The sequence below is a fragment of the Centruroides sculpturatus genome, unplaced genomic scaffold, assembly GCF_000671375.1.
Source record: "Centruroides sculpturatus isolate CEXI.00-Female unplaced genomic scaffold, Cexi_2.0 scaffold247, whole genome shotgun sequence".
NCBI classification, from domain to species: domain Eukaryota; kingdom Metazoa; phylum Arthropoda; class Arachnida; order Scorpiones; family Buthidae; genus Centruroides; species Centruroides sculpturatus.
Window position 1 is genome coordinate 428,394 of NW_019384615.1, and position 23,247 is coordinate 451,640.

At 32.7% G+C, this 23,247-nt stretch overlaps 1 protein-coding gene across 1 annotated transcript in view; it reads left to right on the top strand.

Moving 5' to 3' along the window:
* LOC111625371 (dynein heavy chain 1, axonemal-like) overlaps nucleotides 1–23,247 on the top strand; it is a 144,007-nt gene that overhangs the window by 60,901 nt on the left and 59,859 nt on the right. The window contains exons 25-35 of the mRNA XM_023368508.1: nucleotides 1,579–1,690; nucleotides 1,889–1,905; nucleotides 1,963–2,157; nucleotides 2,284–2,400; nucleotides 8,766–8,924; nucleotides 11,264–11,374; nucleotides 11,638–11,778; nucleotides 11,858–12,018; nucleotides 16,047–16,204; nucleotides 16,441–16,614; nucleotides 16,779–16,957. Of these exons, the coding sequence (XP_023224276.1) occupies nucleotides 1,579–1,690; nucleotides 1,889–1,905; nucleotides 1,963–2,157; nucleotides 2,284–2,400; nucleotides 8,766–8,924; nucleotides 11,264–11,374; nucleotides 11,638–11,778; nucleotides 11,858–12,018; nucleotides 16,047–16,204; nucleotides 16,441–16,614; nucleotides 16,779–16,957 (1,524 nt within the window). The remainder of the gene's footprint in view (nucleotides 1–1,578; nucleotides 1,691–1,888; nucleotides 1,906–1,962; nucleotides 2,158–2,283; nucleotides 2,401–8,765; nucleotides 8,925–11,263; nucleotides 11,375–11,637; nucleotides 11,779–11,857; nucleotides 12,019–16,046; nucleotides 16,205–16,440; nucleotides 16,615–16,778; nucleotides 16,958–23,247) is intronic.

Below are 23,247 nucleotides of genomic sequence, written 5' to 3' on the forward strand. Positions count from 1 at the left end.
AGTGTTTTACAGAATATAAAATAAATGATTATTTTTCATTTGTTTTTGTTTATGAGTTTGAAATAAATAGTTTCATATATAGATTGTTCACTTAAACATCTGTCCAGGGGAAAAAGAGAGAAACGTTACACAAGTGTATGCATGTGGTGCAATGTTTGTTTTAATGCTAAAATAACCAATAGCTAAATATTTATCCAAATGCAAAAAAAAATGAATTCATTTTAAAAATGTTACTGGACAGAGAAAGCTCCACAAACAGACTGCATCTTGACTAGTGACAAATATCCTTAAACACAATTGGGGGGAATGGTTTAATGACTTACCATTGACATAACTACAGCTGGTTTGATTACAGCACAATGGTGCACCACCTCATTCTCAAACAGACGTTCATTTGTGAGTGATAAGGGCAAAATTAAGAGTTATACAACGAAACAATTTTGCACATAAAAAAATTATATTTATTTTATGGATTCCAACGTCACAATACAACACGACGGTATATGAGATTACTACTATGACAATATTTAGATTCGAACGTACGGTACCATTTTTGACCGCAATAACAAAAAGGGCCCGACCTTAGAACTAATCTTATATGCTAACTTAATACTAGTGAAAGAGAAGAATAGAAGTAGAAGGATGAAGGAAGAATACATACGATAGGGACAGAAATACCCGGGATTTTTGTTGGCATGTTCGAACTATTCGTACTGTAGGGTGGGATGCCACACGATGACTTCTTTGGATTCGACTCATCGTCGTCTTACTCTATATTTAATATTTCCTTTTCTAAAATCTTTTGTCGCTGTCGCCAGACAAGAACCTTTATCTTAATGTCTTTCCAAGATCTCCGGTCGTTGCTTAAGCAACCCGGAGTGTCCACTCTCCACTTCTGTACACCTCACCGTTCCTCGAACGCCCTTTGTCTTTTCATCCTTGTCTTAAGGGTCATTCTAACTTCTTTGTTCTTCCGTTTCCCGGAACTGGTCATTCCACCCAAAGGACAGGGATTAAGATAGGAAAGTTCTAGAAGGAAATGGAACAATAGAACAAAGGATAGAAGGAAGAAACTAAACTAAACTTAAATTCATATATACAAAATATAGTGTACAGCTACACATTACTGGCTCACAAAAGAGTTTATCAACTGCTGAATAGGACAACATAACCCTATGTCATGGACATCAAATTCTGCAGACTTGACCCCTCTGGGTTTTTTCTTTGAGGTTACCTAAAAGCATTGGTGTATAATGCATACATAGCAGTGATGATGTTAGCAAACTGGAAATATGCACAACAGACCTGTGAAGGTAGTGACACAAGGACTAAGCATGGCATTATTGTGTCATGCATGCTCAAACATCTACATCTTTGTATTGCCACTGAAGGTGGTCATTTTGAACATTTTTCTCTAACAAAATAAATCATGTTTGCTTCATTTTGCTTTAATTTATATGAATTAGTCAGAAAATATGTTATGTATTATAAAAATTTTATGAAGAGTAATTGTATAGTTAATTTTGATAATTGTTTAAATATTATTACTTTAACTTTGTTTTCTTTTTAATGATTTAGATTACACCAGAAATTCCTTCTTCAGGATTAGTTTTTGATTATACGATTGATGATAAAATATTAATGAATGCATTAAAAACAGAATTTGTTCATGATAAACAAACATTTTGTGGTTAAATGGCCATTTTTCGGAGATTCTGCAGTCGGTCGAATCTCTTCAGATCAGAAAAATATCTGATCNATAGTTCTTCAAATGGTCAATGATTAAAATGAATTCCACATACTTAAATCATCATTTATTTGATCTTTAAATGCCAGCAGTTTAATTTAGGAAGGCATTAATTTTAGAAGTAATTAAGTATTATTTAAGAACATATAATGAAAACTGTAAGCAGTTTTGAGTTATTCTAATGATAGTAAGGATGTTTAAAATATATTTCATAGGAACAAAAAATTATTTTTGAAGTGGACAATGTATCTTCAGCTTCACCAGCGATAATTAGTCGATGTGGTGCAGTTTATTTAAGCTCCCATTTAGTTGGATTAGAATCTGTTGTTGAAAGTTGGCTTAGTAATCTTCCTACATTGGTCCACTCTCATATAACAACTCTGCGTGAAAATATTAATCTCTTTCTTTATGTAAGTATATTAAAGATTTAACTTTTTATCAATCTACATTTAAAAATTATAAATTTATTTTTTATATTCATATTTAAGGAATAATAAATAAATTTAAAAATAACAAAGTATATATTTTCTTCTTAGTCATCTTTGAAAATAACTATAACTTCAAGAAAATATTTTCCCAGTTCAGATAGAGATTTAACATGTAGCATGCTAAAAATTTTGGAAAGTCTGTTTTATCCATTGATTCAAAAGACAGTAAGTAGTTACTTATAAATGATGTAATATTCAGTATTAATTTTGTATAACTTTTCATTTATAAAATTTATTTTTGTAAAGTTATGGTGTATTTAATAATGTGTAAAGTTTTGACTGTGCTTTGATCTCTTACAACACTGCAGTTGGATAAAGATTATTCAGGCATTAAGATGTCTGACACCAGTCAATTTTTTTTCAGGAGGATTGATAATCACATATGTGATAGATTTTAATCCTTTTCTGTGAGCAAGTGTATAACTTTTAGAGAAATAAGAAGACAGGAGACTAGCCTTTGAATTTTTTTTTCTAAGACCAGTTTATTTACACTGAAGAATTATATGATGTTCTTTTGCATTGCATCTCCTACCTGGTGTGTAACTTGTGAGAATTCATTGGCTAAGTATTTTTCACCAAGGGAGAGAAAGTACTTGAGAGTTCTAAAAATGGATGAAAGATTGTAAAATATCTTCTTTGTAGGTGAGTTTGATGAAGTCAGACTGAACAAATTTGAAATGGAGGAGAATAGATGAGATGGAGAGGATGGACACTAACAAAAGTACAAAGGAAAGGCACCAATACAGCTCCATTCTTTTCACTTTTTTCTTCCCCCAGCTTCTCATGTGAGGAATCTTCTCACAAAACCCATTTGGAAAACTATTGAACCTTCTTATTTGATTGGATTTTCAAATTGTCACCAAAAGTTTACAAGGATTACCCCAGACTTGAATACTCCATCTAAGAAACATTTTTTATCTACTTTTTCTTTTACTCTCTCATTTCACCATTGTTTTAACCATATACACAAGAATCCAATTATAGTTCTAATCTGACATCCACGAATCAAAATGACAAATTTATCAATGCACTATTACAATCTAGCATGATATAATTTCATCCTTTGTCCACTCACTAAAGTACTGTTTACTTCTTTCATTCAAATAGAAGTAGAGCTCAGATTTTTTTTATGCAAATGCACATTTGAGTTTTGACTGATATTTAAATAAGTATTCAAAATAATAATCAAAATTTGAGTTTAAAATAAGTAGAAAAATGGAAGTTTGGAGGTCCTATGACCTAAAATTTGGGACTTATAAATGCATATAAATGCATACTTTCAATATTTTGCCACCCAATAAAGCATATTTTCTATGCATTTGTAGCTAGAACTATTTTAAGATGATTAATACAAAACCTTCCTCATTTATTTCTAGCTGTTTACACACGAGTATGAATGTTTTCAGCTTTCTTAATAGGCCTATACCTCTATACCTATCATCAGTGATGACATCACTGGTAAGACGATGCCTAGGTAAACATTGGCAGCATTTAAACTTCTACCAACCGACGCTCTAACAGACCACAGTGTACCTGAAGAAGGCCTATTAAGAAGGCAGAAAACATTCGTACTCGTGTATAAACGGCTAGAAATAAGTGAGGAAGGTTTTGTATTGATCAAAGCATATTTTCTTTCTTTTGAGAATTTTCTAGAATGTTAATACCCTGTAATGCTTCATGACTATTTTTTTTTGTTTTGGTTTTTCCCTTGACCCCTTCGTTTTTGTTTGTGGTGTCATCTTTCCCCAATTCACCTTATGTTGGCAGCCAGATTGGCCAGTAGAGGTCACATGAGGAGGATATCTGCTTGCTATGATATAAAAGGTCGTGACCCATGCGTGGTAGCCGCCTTTTTTTCCTGCTTGTTCCCAATTGCGGTGTTCTGGCCACATGTGGATATACAAGATCAAGGTGCCGAGCGTGAGAGGCCCGAAGATGGAAATAAGACAAGAGAGAGCAATCTGTTTGCACCCAACTAAGGACAGTGTAACAGTGAGATACTGTAGCTGTACGCTATATTTTTGTACATATTAATTTAAGTTTAGTTTAGTCTCTTCTTTCTGCCCTTTGTTCAATTGTTCTATTTTCTTCTAGAACCTTATCTTTCCCTTGTCCTTTGGGTGGGATTATGTGTTCCTAGAATTGTGAAGAACAAAGGAAAAAACAGGACCCAGAGGTGAAAGGAGAAGGTGGCAGAGCATTCTTGGGCTAGACAGCGAAGTGAACAGACATAGTGAGAATACTTTGAGTTGTGATAGCAACAACCGAAGATTTTGGAATTAAGTTAAGAGGAAGATCCTGCTTTAAGGTCGTAAAGATGACCGTAGAAAAAGAAATTCAAAGTATAAATAAAAAAATATAAAAAAAAAGAAGACAATGGGCCAATTATAGAAGGAAGGATGTGTTATCCCACCCAAAGGTACACATAAAGAAACAAACCAAAAAATGGACGAAATCCCGGGTATCACTATTTCTATCTGCTATGCTACTTTTTCTGTCTTTTTAATTCTATTCCTTTTTTTCTATTAGTGTTAAGTTAGTGTTTAAGGTTATTTTTAAGGTTTCGGGATATATATATATATATATATTGTCACGATTGGGATCTGTATTATACGTGCTGTAAATACCACGATCGATTATTATCACTATAGTTTTGCCTGCTACTGCTTGTACGATATCGTGAAGTCCCCCAAAAGAGAATCAATCTGTAACAAAGACACAAAATTGTTCAATTGGAATTATATATAAAATTTTTTATCATGTCTGCCTTCATGGTGAATTATAATTTTGTGCACTTTCACAATACAACTTATTCAAGAGAAAGAAGATCTGTGGAGGATTCATTCGAACAGATTAGTTTTTCTCTTACAGTGTTTGTATGCAGTATAAAAGTGTTGTGAGTAACTTAGTTTGTAATTTTTTTCTTTGTTACGTGTCTTTCGTTGTCCCATTTTATTACTTGTTGTGAGCCCCCAAAGTCAAGGAGGAAAGAGAGGGAAGTGTGTAAACGGGTGTAACATTTGATTGTACTACTTGGATATCACAAAATTTTGTCAATTTTGTGATAGTTTGCATTCTATGTAAATATTGTGATTGTGCCAAATGGAAATTTATTAAAAGCCGATACATCTGTTAAGCCAACTTGTCTGTTTTTTTGTCTAGCCCTGCAGACCTTGTTCTATGGGGGCACTCTACAACCCTCGTGAGATTCATTAGTACTTATCATATAAACACAGATTGCATGAAATTGCTGTTGTGTAGTCCAATGGAAGATAAAAAGTGTCTGTGTAAATATTTAAGTAAATCAGATTATCAAAATTGTAGTTTTGATATAACTTATGCAAAGTGTTTATTGTAGCCAACATTTCATTTCACAATTCACCAATGATATGTTTAAGAATTTTCTTAAGAAATATAAAAATGAAAAAGTACCAGATGAATCAGCTCTTCAAAAGAAATATATCATTAGTTGTTTAATGAAATTATCAATATAATCAGAACAAATGCTGAAGATTAAAATTTGTGGTTTTTATTGACAAAACCAAAGATACACTTGCTAGTTATATTGTTAATGTAATGATTGGCATGCTTGATAGTGCCATTGAAAATTTAGAGGCATCAACTAAAAATACATATTTGCTCCATACTATGTTCATAGAAGCAACAAATCATTCAATCATCATTCAATCATTGCAAAATGCATAAATGATGCACTACAAATTTTGTGACCAGATGGAATACATTATGATAGACTGCTCTTTTTTATGTCTGATGCTGCTAGCTGTATGCTCAGAACAGCTGAGCTGAAAGTGTTTTACACCAAAATGACCCATTTAACCTGCTTAGTACACACATTTAGCAGAATTTGTGAAACTTCATATGACATTTCCTGATAACAGTAAATTAATCACTATCGGCAAAAAAAGTCTTCATAAAGGCTGTAAAATGATGACAGGAATTTTTAAGGATGCTTCCAAATATGCCTATTCCACCAGAGCTTGTACCAACACATTAGACTACACGGCTGTCTGCTATCATCTACTATGAAGACAGTATTCACAATATACATCAAGTTGTTAGAATTTTCAATCTTAAAGATGTTGTGTACATTTCAGAAGCTCTGGGTGTCTTGAAAGTAACAGCATCAAGCAAAAACTTGTCTATATTAATTAAAGCTAATTTGTATTTTTTAAAGATATGATTACCAAGTTGGAAGGGAGACTTTGTAGCAGTATGCCATTTTGTATATATTAATTTAAGTATAGTTTTAGTCCTCTCCTTTGTTCTTAGTTTCTTCTTGCTTTCAGAACTTTCCTTTCTAACTCTTTTCCCTTGGGTAATGACCAATTCTTGGAACCACAGAGAACAATGAAAGAAAAGAGATCCTGAAGGCTGGTGAGAGAAGGGAAGAACATTCTTTGGCCCAGACCTCAAGGTGGACAGATGTTGAATATAGTGTTCCAGGTTGCTTATGGCAACAACTGGAGAGTTCAAGAGAGTCCAAGGAGAACATTGGATTTTATCGTAGTTACGATAAAAGATGTAGCAACTAGGTGCAAGGAGATACCTAGTGAAGATGGCAATGAGAGGCTTTTCAGAAAAAGTTCAACATGGCATCCCACCCAAATTGTGAAGTCTGGCAAAACCCTGGGTATTTCACTCTTTACTGTATTCTAATTTCCCAAATTCTCTTCTCACTCTATCATCTTCTTTCTTCCCTTAGTTTTAAGCTTAGTTACAGGTTTTGGGTTTAATTTGCAATTATTTGTTGTGAATGGTATATCTTTGTTATGGAAAATCTTTGTCAATGGAAAATCTTTTGTCATGTGATGTGCACACGAAATTAGAGTTATCCACAAAGGCAGACAAGATACAAAAACAATGAGATGATATATTTCCTATTTCATGTTTTGATACAGATTCTTATTAGGGATTCCAATGTCACAGTACAATACGATGGTGTACAAATTTGTGGCATGAACAATAGTTTGGTATATCCACTACACATAGAAGGTTCCTGATCGCGACAATATGATCAATCCCGAACCTTAAAACATAACTTAAATACTAACTTATTACTAATAACAGAAAAGGATAGATGTAAGAAGATATAAAAAAGAATATATAGTATAAGAAGGGATACCCGGGTTTTGGGGCATATTACTCTCTGCCTATTTGTTGGATGGGATGCCACACGTTATTCCTATGTAAATGGTCCATTGTCTTATTCTTCAATAAAATTCTGTCCGTTTTTTTTTTTTTCTTAGTATTTTATTTTCACTGTCACTCTAAACTTCTTTCTGATATCTCCGGTTGTTGCTAAGTTGACTCAGAGTGTTCTACATCATGTCCTTACATGTTCCAGTCCTGGCAAAGTATGTCCTGCCTGTTGTCTTTTTGTCCTCAGGGTCCTGTTCTCTCCTTTGTTCCCCTCATTTTTTGGAACTGGTCATCCCACCCAAGGGAAAAAGATTATATAAGAAAATTCTAGAAGAAAATAGAACAATAGAACAAAGGGTAGAAAGGAAAAAACTAAACTAAACTTAAATTATTATTTACAGTAAAATATGGCATACAGTCACAGTCATTTCTGCCATTAATTATTATTAGAAGCCATGTTGTAATTGTTGATTTTGGAGTTGGAATCCATAAAGAACTTGTTCAAATACATGAAATAAAATATTGTTGCTATTTAATACTTTCCGAATTAGCTGCAGCTGTTTCTCTCAGCGATATTTCTTGAAAAAAATCTCATCTATCAAAAGTAACTTTTCTTTACAAATTATGAACTCATTACGGGTATAAAGCTGCTTGAGGGTACCATTTTTGTTTGTTCATTTATAAAAGTCGGAGTCTTCTATTCCAACAACAACCACCAACACATTTCGTGCATTTGTACGGCCACAGTCGACATCAGGGACTGGTATTCATACAGTATCACCAATTTGAACAGAAGGAAATGGTAAAGAATTTGGCAACAGACTGTTGCCTCTCTGTCGACATTGGCTTCTCAGGTATCATTTTGACCTCCACCAAAGCTTATCTGTGCTTGTCGACATACACCAGCAATTGTTCGAATGTATAATAATATAACCAAATATTCGGTCTTTCACCAATGTATTTTGTATATTTGTGTTGATATTCACTGCAGAATATCGACATTCTCTAATTTCAGTCTTTCACAGTAACATATATACAGTATATATGTGCATAAAATCAGACCTTATTAATTAGATACAAATTTTCTCATATCCATGATTGATTAAATTCCTATTCCTAAATGATCTGTAATATAGATTTTATTAAAATATAATAAAAATGATAAAATTTTTATTATATTGAAATTGGTCTTTTTAAGATTTTGTTGGTACAATATAAATATGCTGAAAATTTGTATCTTACTTATGATTAACAATTACAAGATAAAAGTTTAATTTTTCAAAATTTTTAAAAAATTTTATGCAGGATATATAATGTATAAAATTATCACTTGTTAATTAGTTTGTTATTAATTAACATTATTTTTAAAGGAATCAATAAAAATGCCTGAAGTTGTGAATGAAGTAATAAAATCTTTAATTCAACCATGGATTATATTCTCATTAATTTGGAGTGTAGGGACAATTTGTAGTGAAGAAGGAAAGGTTATTTTTAGTCATTGGTTGCGTGAAGAAATGAAACAGAATAAGGTTTGTTTTCACATTTAATATATATTTTATTCTATGTAGTATGGATGTAATACCTAAAATATAAAAAAGAATATATTTTTTATTTTTTTTTTATTTTAGGTATTCTAAATTATAGTTTATATTTGTCATGTATATATTTATTTGAAAATCGAATAGATTTCTGATAGAACAAAATAAAACAATACAGTAAAATAAAACAGATATAAAAACATCTATCTAATTTTACTATCAGTTTCTGTAAAAAATTTTAAGTTTTTTCTTACCATGTTTATAAATAAACATATTATTTGTTATTATTTTATTTAGATGTCTTTTTGTGCAAATTCAGAAATTATCTCAAAAGTAATTATTATTTCAATAACTTTTGACTTAGTACTTTCTTAAATTCTTAAAAAGAAATTTTTAAATAGTGGAGATGGAAAAATTCCAATTATTAAGTTGTAAAGTAAGAAAATCTCAAATAAAAATTTCTCTTTACTTAAACTTATAAATGAAAATTGGTAAGAAAGAATTGTTTACTTTTATTTTTTAATTTATGATGATTTGGATAAATATGATATTTACAAATAATAAATATCTTTCCTTCATCTAAAGTATAAAAAAACTTTAGAATTAAAATATTCTGAAAAATTGACAGGTAAATAAACATAGAATAAAGAAAAGCATGATGATTCCTCATATATCTTTAGATAAATAGAGAATGTGTGATAAATGTCATTTGGAAATGGTTTACCATGAAATATGAAAAATATCAACATATTAGTGTTTTACAGAATATAAAATAAATGATTATTTTTCATTTGTTTTTGTTTATGAGTTTGAAATAAATAGTTTCATATATAGATTGTTCACTTAAACATCTGTCCAGGGGAAAAAGAGAGAAACGTTACACAAGTGTATGCATGTGGTGCAATGTTTGTTTTAATGCTAAAATAACCAATAGCTAAATATTTATCCAAATGCAAAAAAAAATGAATTCATTTTAAAAATGTTACTGGACAGAGAAAGCTCCACAAACAGACTGCATCTTGACTAGTGACAAATATCCTTAAACACAATTGGGGGGAATGGTTTAATGACTTACCATTGACATAACTACAGCTGGTTTGATTACAGCACAATGGTGCACCACCTCATTCTCAAACAGACGTTCATTTGTGAGTGATAAGGGCAAAATTAAGAGTTATACAACGAAACAATTTTGCACATAAAAAAATTATATTTATTTTATGGATTCCAACGTCACAATACAACACGACGGTATATGAGATTACTACTATGACAATATTTAGATTCGAACGTACGGTACCATTTTTGACCGCAATAACAAAAAGGGCCCGACCTTAGAACTAATCTTATATGCTAACTTAATACTAGTGAAAGAGAAGAACAGAAGTAGAAGGATGAAGGAAGAATACATACGATAGGGACAGAAATACCCGGGATTTTTGTTGGCATGTTCGAACTATTCGTACTGTAGGGTGGGATGCCACACGATGACTTCTTTGGATTCGACTTATCGTCGTCTTACTCTATATTTAATATTTCCTTTTCTAAAATCTTTTGTCGCTGTCGCCAGACAAGAACCTTTATCTTAATGTCTTTCCAAGATCTCCGGTCGTTGCTTAAGCAACCCGGAGTGTCCACTCTCCACTTCCGTACACCTCACCGTTCCTCGAACGCCCTTTGTCTTTTCATCCTTGTCTTAAGGGTCATTCTAACTTCTTTGTTCTTCCGTTTCCCGGAACTGGTCATTCCACCCAAAGGACAGGGATTAAGATAGGAAAGTTCTAGAAGGAAATGGAACAATAGAACAAAGGATAGAAGGAAGAAACTAAACTAAACTTAAATTCATATATATAAAATATAGTGTACAGCTACACATTACTGGCTCACAAAAGAGTTTATCAACTGCTGAATAGGACAACATAACCCTATGTCATGGACATCAAATTCTGCAGACTTGACCCCTCTGGGTTTTTTCTTTGAGGTTACCTAAAAGCATTGGTGTATAATGCATACATAGCAGTGATGATGTTAGCAAACTGGAAATATGCACAACAGACCTGTGAAGGTAGTGACACAAGGACTAAGCATGGCATTATTGTGTCATGCATGCTCAAACATCTACATCTTTGTATTGCCACTGAAGGTGGTCATTTTGAACATTTTTCTCTAACAAAATAAATCATGTTTGCTTCATTTTGCTTTAATTTATATGAATTAGTCAGAAAATATGTTATGTATTATAAAAATTTTATGAAGAGTAATTGTATAGTTAATTTTGATAATTGTTTAAATATTATTACTTTAACTTTGTTTTCTTTTTAATGATTTAGATTACACCAGAAATTCCTTTTTCAGGATTAGTTTTTGATTATACGATTGATGATAAAATATTAATGAATGCATTAAAAACAGAATTTGTTCATGATAAACATAAAAGACAAGTAAATTTATATTCTGTTTTTTAATTAATTTATAATTTAAGAATTTATTTTATAAAAAGAGATGTAAATTATTAATTTATTTTAACAGAAATAATTTAAAGCAGTCAAAATTAGAAAATTTATTAACATAAAATACCTTTATTGTAAATTAGTTGTGTAAAATCATTATAATTATACTTTAAAATATTATCTTAATGTTTATACACAATATATAAAATAGATTTATCAATTGGAAAATTTTTATAAAAATTTAATTTTTTCAGGTACGTTGGATTTCCTGGTTATCAACTACTACTGTTCATTCAGTTTCTGAAATTGAAAAAATTTATAGTATAATGATTACTACAAAAGAGACAATTCAGTTACAAAATCTTATTCATATATTACTTCTTGCAAATAAGATGGTACTTTAGAAATAATTTGGTTAGACTAATTAGTATTGATGTATAAAATTTAATACTAAAATAATTTGAACTTTTGTAGATTCTTTGTGTTGGGCCAACAGGAACAGGAAAAACCACAGTAATTCAAAATACATTGATAAAATCTTTACCACAAAAATATTTGTTTCAATGTATTTTATTTTCTGCATATACAAACATTACAAATTTGCAAAGTTTAATAGAAAGAAAGTTAGAGAAAAGGTATATACAAAATTATATTAATAAAATATTTATTATAATTTTAAAAATTTGGAAGCCTTATAATGTAATTTCCTTACACTTTGTATTTTAAATTGATATTAGGGTTTTAGCACTTGGATATTAAAGTTATCTAAAATTTTAAATGTAAATTCAAGTATATTATTTTCATGTTTATATGTACTCTGTGTTTTGCAAAGTTTCTCCTGGATTTATTGGGTAATTGCATATAGTTGTATATATAAGATTATATATATCAGATTCATCTCTGAAAGACCATTGGATTTTGATTCTGCCACTACAGACAGAATTATCAATGTTGAAACTTCTGGGACAAGGCAAAGTGTAGTTAACAAAGACCTTGTGCACCAACTGTGAACTGTAAGTGTTTTTATCTACATCACTGTGTTTTCTGGTTCATCCTGGAGAGTTTGATTTATATCTGACAGTTTGGACTGTGGGAATATAAAACGTGAGAACGAGTCGACAGGTAGAACTTTAGTGATTTCTTCGGAGGGACAAATTTAGAATAAGCGTGCTTGATAGACCAGATGCTTAGCAGGGGGGAATCCACTGATCTCAATAGGGACTAGACAAAGACAACTATCCAAATTAACGAGATAACCCTTTAATTTTCCTGAGAACATACAGTACTTCTAGGAAAAAAAGTCACAGGAATGTACAGAACCCGACAATCCAGTATACCGAATATCGTTAAAATCAAATCTCCCGACAATATACTGCTCAAAATTCCTGTAACGTGAGGATATAAAACATACTGACAAATGAGTTTGAAGTGTACCTCTTCCTTTTCTTCACTCAGCAGAAAACAGTTCGAAATTCAAAATATCCACACTGACTGGGTTGCACAGTCTTTACTTTCCCACGCAATTTCACCACCACCACTACTTTGCTTCTTCCCCGTCCTCTCTTCACTTCTGTTCTAACTTCTCCCCGAGACACACCCTCCAATAAAATTCCCACCCTCGGTTACACCCCAGAATTACACATCTCTCCACCAAGTCAGTCCCACCATGTGGCGAAGGGGGGAGCAAGAAAAGATGTAAGGCACAGGACTGTTGTATCATAAAACATTAGACTTTACTGTCACAAATTTTGGCAGGCTTTGAAGGCTGGGCATTCATATCTGTGCGCCAACTCTGATATTTTCTTTCAGCATGTGTTAATTTTTATCAATTTCAGCCTATCTGTTTTGTTTTATTATGGTTTTTGTTTTTGCCACATGGTCCTTGAGAACAAAGACCTTTCTCTCGGCCCTCCCATACCCAACCCTAATCTGCACTTCTACTGACCCTAATTCAGTGGTTTTTTAGTTCTATGGCCATGGTTTTATTCTGAGGTCTATTAATAGCGTTATATATTATCTATTGCTGTCTTTGGTCTAATAGGATACTTAATTTTAATTTTCTCTACTTTCGGTGGTCTATTTTATTGTCTTTTCCATGATGTCGTTGGAAACGATCCAGCCATCTTCTGACCCACTAAATTTGAGTTTTACTTTGGACAAGCTTCTCTCCAATATAAATTTGTGCCTGGAAACTGTATTGAATTGTCTGCCATCTAGCAGCTACCATACTCAGAAGAAGGAAGAGAGGTGCCAGGTGCGGAATACTACTGTTTGTATGCACTCAGCATTTGGCATGATGCTGGCCCTGCAGGAGAGGGAGAAACCCACCCAATCTCATCATTTTCTCCTTTGCCAATGTGACCAGGCTGCCCCCTACAAACAAGTCCACAAAACTGTTTCATGAAAACTCAGCAAACTTAGGAGGAGTCACAAACTCTAGGAAAGAAGTATACAATGTGATACAATGTCATCTCTCCAAATGAAAATAGTGAAGACCTTTGACCAATTCCTGAAGAGATAATGCAGGAATTCAAGAGAGGATATCCCAAAGTTTTGGGCTAGACATAAAGGCAGTGCATTTCCTAAGGAGTGGGAACATCAGGATCTCAGTCCAAAAGGAGGAGGATGTCTCTAAGTTAAAGGCAACCTTTTTTTACTGAGGACCCAATACTATTAGGTAAACTAAAATTCTCTGAGCTTACCTGTAAAAAAAACCAACAGTAATACTAAGATGACCAATCGTCCTCCTTTTGTAAGTTTTGTCCTCCTACATGTCCTCCTTTCTGATATTTGAAGACTAATCTGTAAATCTCCGTATTCAATTAATGCCGAACCGATCCGTTGCATGTGATGTGATATGACATGTTTGTATTTAACATGACGACTCATCAAGGCTCTGTACAGTGCAACGAGATACAATTATGACATGCATGCTCTTTGCACAGGAGACCTTGAGAGAGAGAGAGACCGTATGCGCAAATAGCTTTGTTTACTTCTTATTGAAACATGACATAGAACCTATGCATGCAATAGAGATTATTATAGTGTATTATTGTTGCAATGAGTAAAATGTTTTTTATTTACAATATTTTTTCCTTCAATTTATTAGTGTCTTCCTTTTCATTGTAAAAAAGTTGGTCACCTTAGTAATACTCCTTAATGTACTAAAGAATATCAAGGAATCACAGGTTCTGGAAGCTATGTAGCACTGGAATAGGATGATAAGAGATGGAGCTACACATGAAGAGTTCAGTAATTTGATAAAAATAGTGAGAATAGTAAACTCTGCAAGGGGAAAGCAATACAGACACACAGTCTTGGCTGTCTCCCCACAACTGAGAAACATCCTTATAAAAATGAAAAGAGTCTCTATTGAATGGTCTCCTGTGACATTGCTTCATCCAAAACTTCCTGTAGTTGTAGTCTGTGTAATGTGCACTATATTCATATGTTGAGTCTTAGTGTTAAATCTGCTTCCACTATTCTTATGCCACAACTTTTAAACTTTCCTTTGTAAGGCTTTGGACAGGTCCAAACCCTCACTAAAATTAGTATAGATCAAATACATTTATGCATGTATATTTCTGATTATCTGGGCTAATCATTGGTAATGGAACATGGATAATCTGCAAATCTGTTTTATTGAAAGCTAATCAATTTTTCTTTTATTTAGTTTATAGTAGCAGGTAGCACCATCATCAAGGAAGCATTGAGGTTGGCAACACAAAAAGTAGAAAAACGAACCCTGCGTTTCTTTAGGCAGTGCTCAAGAAGCACTTTACAGCGAATACACTGAAACTGGTTTGTAATTGGCCAACACTTCTCGTGATGTCATTTTGCTACACTCTTGCTGCATAAAGAAACATGGGAGAACTGATTCTCATTCTTATGTATTCTTGATGTGGGTGAGCTACTGAATTGAACTTGTCAATACACATGGGAATTTTGATTTGTATGAATACACGAATTTCTTTGTTTGTCATTTGTAGTCAGTTGTATGTATATATTGGAAAACTGATGAAATAAATATTGTTATTGTTACACAAAAGATTAGTATGGAATCCTTTCCTTAACCTGTTTCTATATGATCATGCGACCTTCCTCCTAACGCTAAAACTACTTAACCCACCTACCTCTATTACTACTCTCTTCAACCATTAATATTTTTATTTATTTATTACCAAGTCCAGCTATAATTGATAGAATTAATGTGAGAAGTCTTCGTTTTAAGGCCATTTATTTAAAATAAAAAAAAAGGATACTAAATTTTAAGTTAACTAGGAATTTTACACTAAATACAAACAAAAACTTGAGTGTAACAAAAAAAATTGAAGAGATGGAATTTTTTTGGTATTTTTTTCATTTTTACCAAGTTGAAATCTGTAAGAAAATGTATAAAAATTCTATGCAGTTTTTTACTTGCAGGCCTGTTTAATTTAAGTATATGCATCTTAGAAAAATGCAATATTATTTACTTTTAAATACTATATAATACTGTACTTTAAAAATATAAGAAATAGTTTAACAAGACTGGATGGATTATTATTATATTTTTTGATTTGAATATTTGTAATTTTTGTAATGCTCTTTATTTTCAGTTATTACACAAAAATAATATAATTAATAGTATATTTCAGTCTAATATTTAATTTTATGTTTTTAGAAAAAAAGGGGTTTTTGGACCATCACAAGGAAATAAATTGATTTTCTTTATTGATGATTTACATATGTCTATCCCAGACTCCAATGGTGCACACCCTCCAATAGAACTGCTTCGTCAGTGGGTAAATTTTAATGATTGGTATGATGATAACGTTTTAGGTAAGCATAAAAGTGTGAAATTAATAAAACATTGTATTAAAAAACAGTACCAAAATGTAAAGAACTAGATAAAAAATTCAAATTGTTTTAAATATAAAATTTTTATATATACTAAATTAAATGGCTGTATTTATCATGATAAGTTGAAAAATTTTGCAGCAATCTTATTAAATTTCTATCTATTAAAAATATGATAAATTAACAAATATTGTTAAAATAAGAAATATCTATTTCAGATGAATTTTGCCATATTATTGATGCTAATTTCATTTGTGCCATGAGTCTTTCTGCTGGTGAGCAGAATCCCATATCAGCTCGATTTACACGCCAGTTTAACATACTTATTTTTAATGAAATGGATGATTCAAGTAAAGCATTTGTGTTTGGAACAATAATAAATAAATGGTTTGGTGAGAATATTTGAAAGTTAATTTATTTACTGAAATTAAAATTAAAAATTTTGAAAGCTTTTTTACAATTAATTGTTAATTCTATTTATTAAAATTTTTTTATATATGAATTTTAAAATTTAAACTTTATAAAACTTATGAGAAATACTGTTTTCTCATTCAAGGTGACAGAAAAGAATTTAAAGATTTTGGAAAAAAGCTTATTAACTCAACAATATTTTTATACAATGAAGTGTGCACTTTATTCCTACCTGTTCCTTCTAAAACTCATTACATCTTTAATTTAAGAGATATATCAAGAGTTTTCCAGGGAATGTCTATAGCAAATATAAAATATATTAAGGTATTTTACTTTGCTTTTATGTTGTAAGTTCTTTATAATAAATGTAACTTTTAAACTAAAATATTTTAGATAAATTTTATCTACACAAATACACAAACTATTTAATTTTTGCAATAAATTTAAGGATATTTTCTTTTTTAAAGAATTAATAAATTATTCCAAATCATAAAATTTAAAATATTCCTTATTTATGTAACTTACTAAGTTGTTATGACATACATTGGAACCTTGTGCATCGTTTCTGTTACCATTGTTTTCTTATTTTTTCTTTTCTCCATTAGGCCTCAAACTATTATTTTTTTTACATCAAATATTGAAAAATTACATTCTGATTAACATTTTCCTAAATTGGCAGGTTTTTTAAATTTGAAAACAATGATTTAGTAGCTTAGAGGAATAAATGCATGATAAACCTGTATGAATTCAAAAAATTGATACTATCTATGTGTATCCGCAGTATATAGACTAAAACCGGGAAAGGCACCGGGCCCAGATGGAATAGTAACAGAAATAGTGTATAAGGTATGGGAGACAAGCCCAGATTACATGTCAAAACTGTATAACCTGTGCCTAGAGCATAAGGTCTTTCCGTCAATCTGGAAAACGGCAAAACTAGTAATCATACCAAAAGGAGATGGGCTGGAAAAAAGTGAAGCAAAAAATTACAGGCCTATAAGCCTTTTACCAATACTTGGCAAGGTTCTGGACTATTTAATAAGTCAAAGAATTATGACGCACATAACAAGGAACAAGTTCTTAAACATCAAACAGTATGGGTTTCTTCCAAACAGAAGCACAGAGGACGTAATATGCACAGTAGTCAAAGAAATCGAATGGACACTATCTAAGAACAAGTATTGCTGTGGGATTAGTTTTGATATCAGAGGCGCCTTCGACCACGCATGGTGGCCCCTGATCCTAAAGTCCTTAAGAGAAGCTAAATGTCCAGGGAACATATACCAAGTTGTAAAGGATTATTTACATGATAGGAAGGTTGAATATTCAACAAACAGTTCAAACATTACTCGAGCCCTTGATAGGGGATGTCCCCAGGGTTCGAACTCGGGACCATTATTTTGGAACTTAGTCTACGACCAATTCCTTAGGATTGATAAAGGAGAAGGAATCCTAGAACTTGCATATGCTGATGACACTATCATCATCTACGGTGCAAACTCCCGTAGAGAAATAGAACAAATTGGAAACCAAGTACTTGATAAAATAATTAAGACAGGAGAGCAACTTAAGCTTTCATTCAATGCTAAAAAGACAAAAGCAATTATTTTCACTAAAGGTCGAACTCCTGACCTATACAAGAGATGTCCAATGTTGAAGATGGGTAGCGATAATATAAAAGTAGTGAAGCAACTTCAATACCTAGGTGTAGTGTTGGATAATAGACTATCTTGGCTCCCCCACACTATCTCAACTAGAGATAAATGCATAAATATGTTTAACGCTCTTGCAAGAGTGGCGAAGGCTACATGGGGCCTGAATAAGGATGCCATAGAGATTATCTACAGAGGGGCTTTCATTCCAAGATTAACATACGCAGCAGCAGCTTGGCAATCAGCTGCTGATAAAGAAGTAATAAAAAAGAAAATATACAGTGCACAGAGATGTGCCTTACTAAGAATTACAAGGGCATATCGCACTACATCTACCGAAGCATTATTGGTTATAGCGGGCATGCCACCAATAGATCTAATCATGAAAGAAAAGGCTGTCCTCTACCATTGCAGAAAGGGGCATAGCATTCAAATAGAAGGGAGAGTGTTAAAGGCAGACGAAATAGACCTTAAGCCAACTTCACTTATGTTACCAAGGCCACCAGAACGGAAAGTGATAGAGATAGCAGAGAATGAGGAAAGAGGTGAAATAGAACTGTACACAGATGGATCAAAGGTGGATGAACATGTAGGTGCGGCCTTCCTGGCAATGTACAATGGTGACGAAACTCATATAGGAAAATACAGGCTCAAAGATTACTGTTCAGTTTATCAAGCTGAACTACTGGCAATAAAACATGCTATAGAGTGGGTTATTTCTACTGAGACAAGTGGACTGGTGATTGTTAATACAGATAGCCGGTCAGCTATCAATGCTTTACAGCAGTTTGAAGACACAAACGCAACAGTTTTGAACATTAAGAATATGATAAACAAAAGTGGGATGCAAATAAAATTTCGTTGGGTTAAAGCCCATTGCGGCATAGTTGGTAATGAAAAAGCGGATCTTCTAGCAAAAGAAGCCGTGCATCTAACTGAAGTATCTTATAGCAAGATCCCACTATCATACATCAAAAAGACAATCAGATCAGAAACCAACATGATATGGCAAGACAGATGGACTTATTCTAATAAGGGCAGACACACATTCTGGCTCCTACCGAGTATTGAAGAAAGAATTAAAGACTTACAATGGCTCAAAATAAATTTTATTACCAGTCAGATTCTTACCGGACACTGCAATAGCAACGAGTACTTAAAAAGAATAGGTAAAAGAAGCCTTGCAGCATGTGAATGCGGGGCAGAAACTCAAGACTTAGAACATATACTCCTGAACTGTTATAAATATGAAAGAGAAAGATTGGAGTTGAAGCTTCTGCATGAACAAAATACAAGTTTCCAAGACTTGGAACTTTACCATTTAATCCGTAACAGAAACCTGGCTAAAAAATTTCAGACCTTCGCGAGAAGGGTACTTATGTAAAGGAGGGAGACAAGCCAACTTCCTACCTATCTGCCGGTAAGTCACCGGCTAATCTTGTACAAGTGTGACGAGAACGCGTGATTTATTTTAATGTTATTTAATCTTAACTGTTGTTTGCAAAAAGTTGTATGTTATAATATTTTAATTGTCAATAAAGCAACGTTTTCCTTGTGGTGCCACTGGCGGGACAAGGATGACTGATTCCCGTAAGGGGAAATGATGATCATACAATAAAAAAAATATATCTATGTGTATCTTACTGTTTAGTGCTATCTGGATTGTCTGCTGAGTTTTGAAAAATTTACGCATCATCTATAGTCCTTCACCATAATGTTATATACCACATATGTACTTAACCCATGAACAAATACCAGAATGAGATTTGTTTGTGTATTTATGGGTACCAGAAATAACAAAATTGTCTATTGTTATCATTTTGGTTTTTTACAAGATGTATGTATATTTTTATACATACATCTTGCTTATACAGACAGAACTTTCAATTCAATACAAACTTTATTGTGTCACGTCTCACTCCACAGAGCACTGCTGAGGAAGCAAACAACAAGTTATAACAAGCATACAGACATTAACAAAGAAACATTTAAATGCATAGTTATATAAGAAGTACACAAAGAGTGCATGCTATATACATGCAGTAGGGTATTCATTGTTAGTTATGCTACAAGAACATGTATGACAAAAGAATACAGTTTAAAAAACAAACAGCATGCAACAGTTTAATTAAGTACAAAAGCACAAAACTGTATAGTACATAATCATATCACATTACAATAGATAAGGGCATAATATTATATTATACAAAAGCATACAGCAAAATATTCATTATTAGTTACACTTAGAGGATTTGATCCCGGGATCTCGAAAATCGGGATCCCGACCACTTTTCAGTCCCAAAATTTTCGGGATTAAGTTTTCCTAATTCCGGGATTTTCGGGATTGACATCATTTAAAAAAAATTGCAAAATAGACTGCATGAAGCAAAACATTCAGTGCCAGTGCTTTTAACAGAATTGCTTGCCTATCATTTTAATATAAAATACAATAAATTTTATTCCAAGCAAGCAGCAGAAATTAACCTAGCGGGCTTGCGATGCTTGCTTGGAATAAAACTTCTTGTATTTTCAACTAAAATGATAGGCAAGCAGTTCTCACTGGGTTACTTGGTAATATACTTCATTTTTGTATTTTTGAATTTTCGCGGGCGCCAATCGATTTTCTGGCGCAGTCGAGAGCACTACTCAGTGCGTTTTACCTGTCAATGTGTCAGCCATCTTGTTTTGCCAGTGTAGTTAATATAGACCCGACGCCTCTCGCTTAGGGGGGTCGACCTTAGGTGAAAAGGTTACGACCCTCGCCTTGCCCGCGATCTGTCAGGATGATGCGAGAAAGTCTTTTTACGTTTCGGGGTAGTGGTTTGCTGGACGCTGAGAGACTCACACAGAGACCGAATTTACAAAATTAACGCGTTTATTTTTAGAAAGACATGCTTACAATGATCGAAACAATCGGGATTGTAGCCTTTACTCCTACAATCCCGATCCGTGTCGACCGGACTGTTTTCTTCCATCCTCCCCGTGTCCTCGAAGCTTATAAGTATTTACTAACGATTCCTCCAACTTCCATCAAACCTAAACGCGTTTTCTCAGCAGCTGCATATATGTGCAACAAATTGAGAAGCAGACTTGGTGATGAGACACTGGATGCGTTGTTATTTCTCAGATCATATTTTCGCAATTCAAATTAGAATGTTCCTATTAGATTAGTTTTCTTTATATTTAAGAAAAATGTGACTGATTAATATTATTTTTAAATACTTTTTGCTAAGAAACTTACTTTACTACCTACTTACTAGGTTGCTATATGAAAGTAGTCTATTTAGTCGATGTTAAGAGAGATTTTTGTTAATTTTCAACGTTTATTTGCATAGTTTGTTACATAAAGGTTTTTTCAATTTATGTGAGTTTAAAGAGATCTCAGTGATGCTTAAAAAAGAATAAATTTAACATGAAGACTGAGTGATTTTAAGTCTGGTTAGTCTGACTCTGAGTCTGATTAGTTAGAGTGATTAAATTAGCTAGGTGTATACCGTAAAATATGTTGATTTTTGTCTAAATTTTGATTTGTTGATTTCTGTAAGATTTTCTTATTTTTTATTAACCCTCAATACCGAAATAATCCCGGGATCCCAGGATTGACTAAGTATAATCCCGAAATCCCGGGATTAGAAATAAGGACCGGGATCGAATTCCCTAGTTACACTATAAGGATATGTTATAACTAAAAGGGATACAGTGCAGAGCAGCTTACATAGACAAGCACAAGACAGTAGTAATCATAATACAATGCAGGGTACCTACAAATACATATATCGTATATCTCGGCAGATAAGACGATAGTTGAATCATAAAAAAGGCCCCCAAAATCTGGGTCTTCTTATAGGATAGATACAAAAAAAATTATATTGAAATTTATATAAATTAAAACCATTATAAAAAGACAGACAAACCATAACTATTTACTAGAAGAGAGTATGGCATATGCACAAAATAGAATAGCCCATACGACATTTTTGTGAATAGTCAAGGTCATTACCTGAATGCTGAATCAGTGTCAGTGTTTGCAACAATCGCAAGGCAGTGCTGCTAGATTCAAGAAAATAAAATTTGTTTATTTGAAAAATTACAAATAGGACATAATTCTGTATACAGTATTATTATTCAAATGATGATCACTGATCTAAACTAAATTCATAGGTTGTTGATAGTTTGGGGGGGTCGTCTTATAGGGTAGATATATGCTAAAACTATAAAACTTCGATGAAAATTTATACCTTATCTTATCTGAAGGTAGTCTTATCTGCTGAGAAATATGGTATATTTACCAATATTTTTACAAGAGTAGTCCATTTACCAGTGTTTACCTTAATGTGGGGAAGAGTGAACTGAATACAAAGCATTCTTAATATATCCCTGTTTGAAGGAAGTAGCTGTGGATAAATTCCTTGGCTGCACCAGCTGGTATTGTGTAGAAGAATTCTTATCTTGTTTCTCTAGTCCTCCAGCATTGGGCATTCCATAAGATAATGACATACCCATCTGAGACACAGAGCTTTGCAAGAACTTCCTGGCATCTGGGAATGTGCAGAAGGAACAAAAAAGAGAAGAATATGATTAAAATATATCAAAGACAAGTCTGTCCAATAAGGATCACCATTTATTTTGCATTTCAGACATACACAGTAATGGCAACAGGCCTTCCTTTTTAGGCTACATGCCACCAAAAGGTAAAAAAAGTCCTTTAAAAAACACAAACATCCAATTAAAAGTAAAGGAATCGGTGATACAGACGTCTTACTTCTTATCCATGTGGCCAATGGGTGGTTCTGCTTTATATCTACTAAAAAAGCGCTGGAATATGTAGATTTTGAAGCTGCCCCCTGGCGACGGTACATTTAAAATTTCTTTTTGTTGAATTTTTCCGTCCGATGGCTGGATTATTATTAAAATATATCAAAGACAAGTCTGTCCAATAAGGAGCACCATTTATTTTGCGTT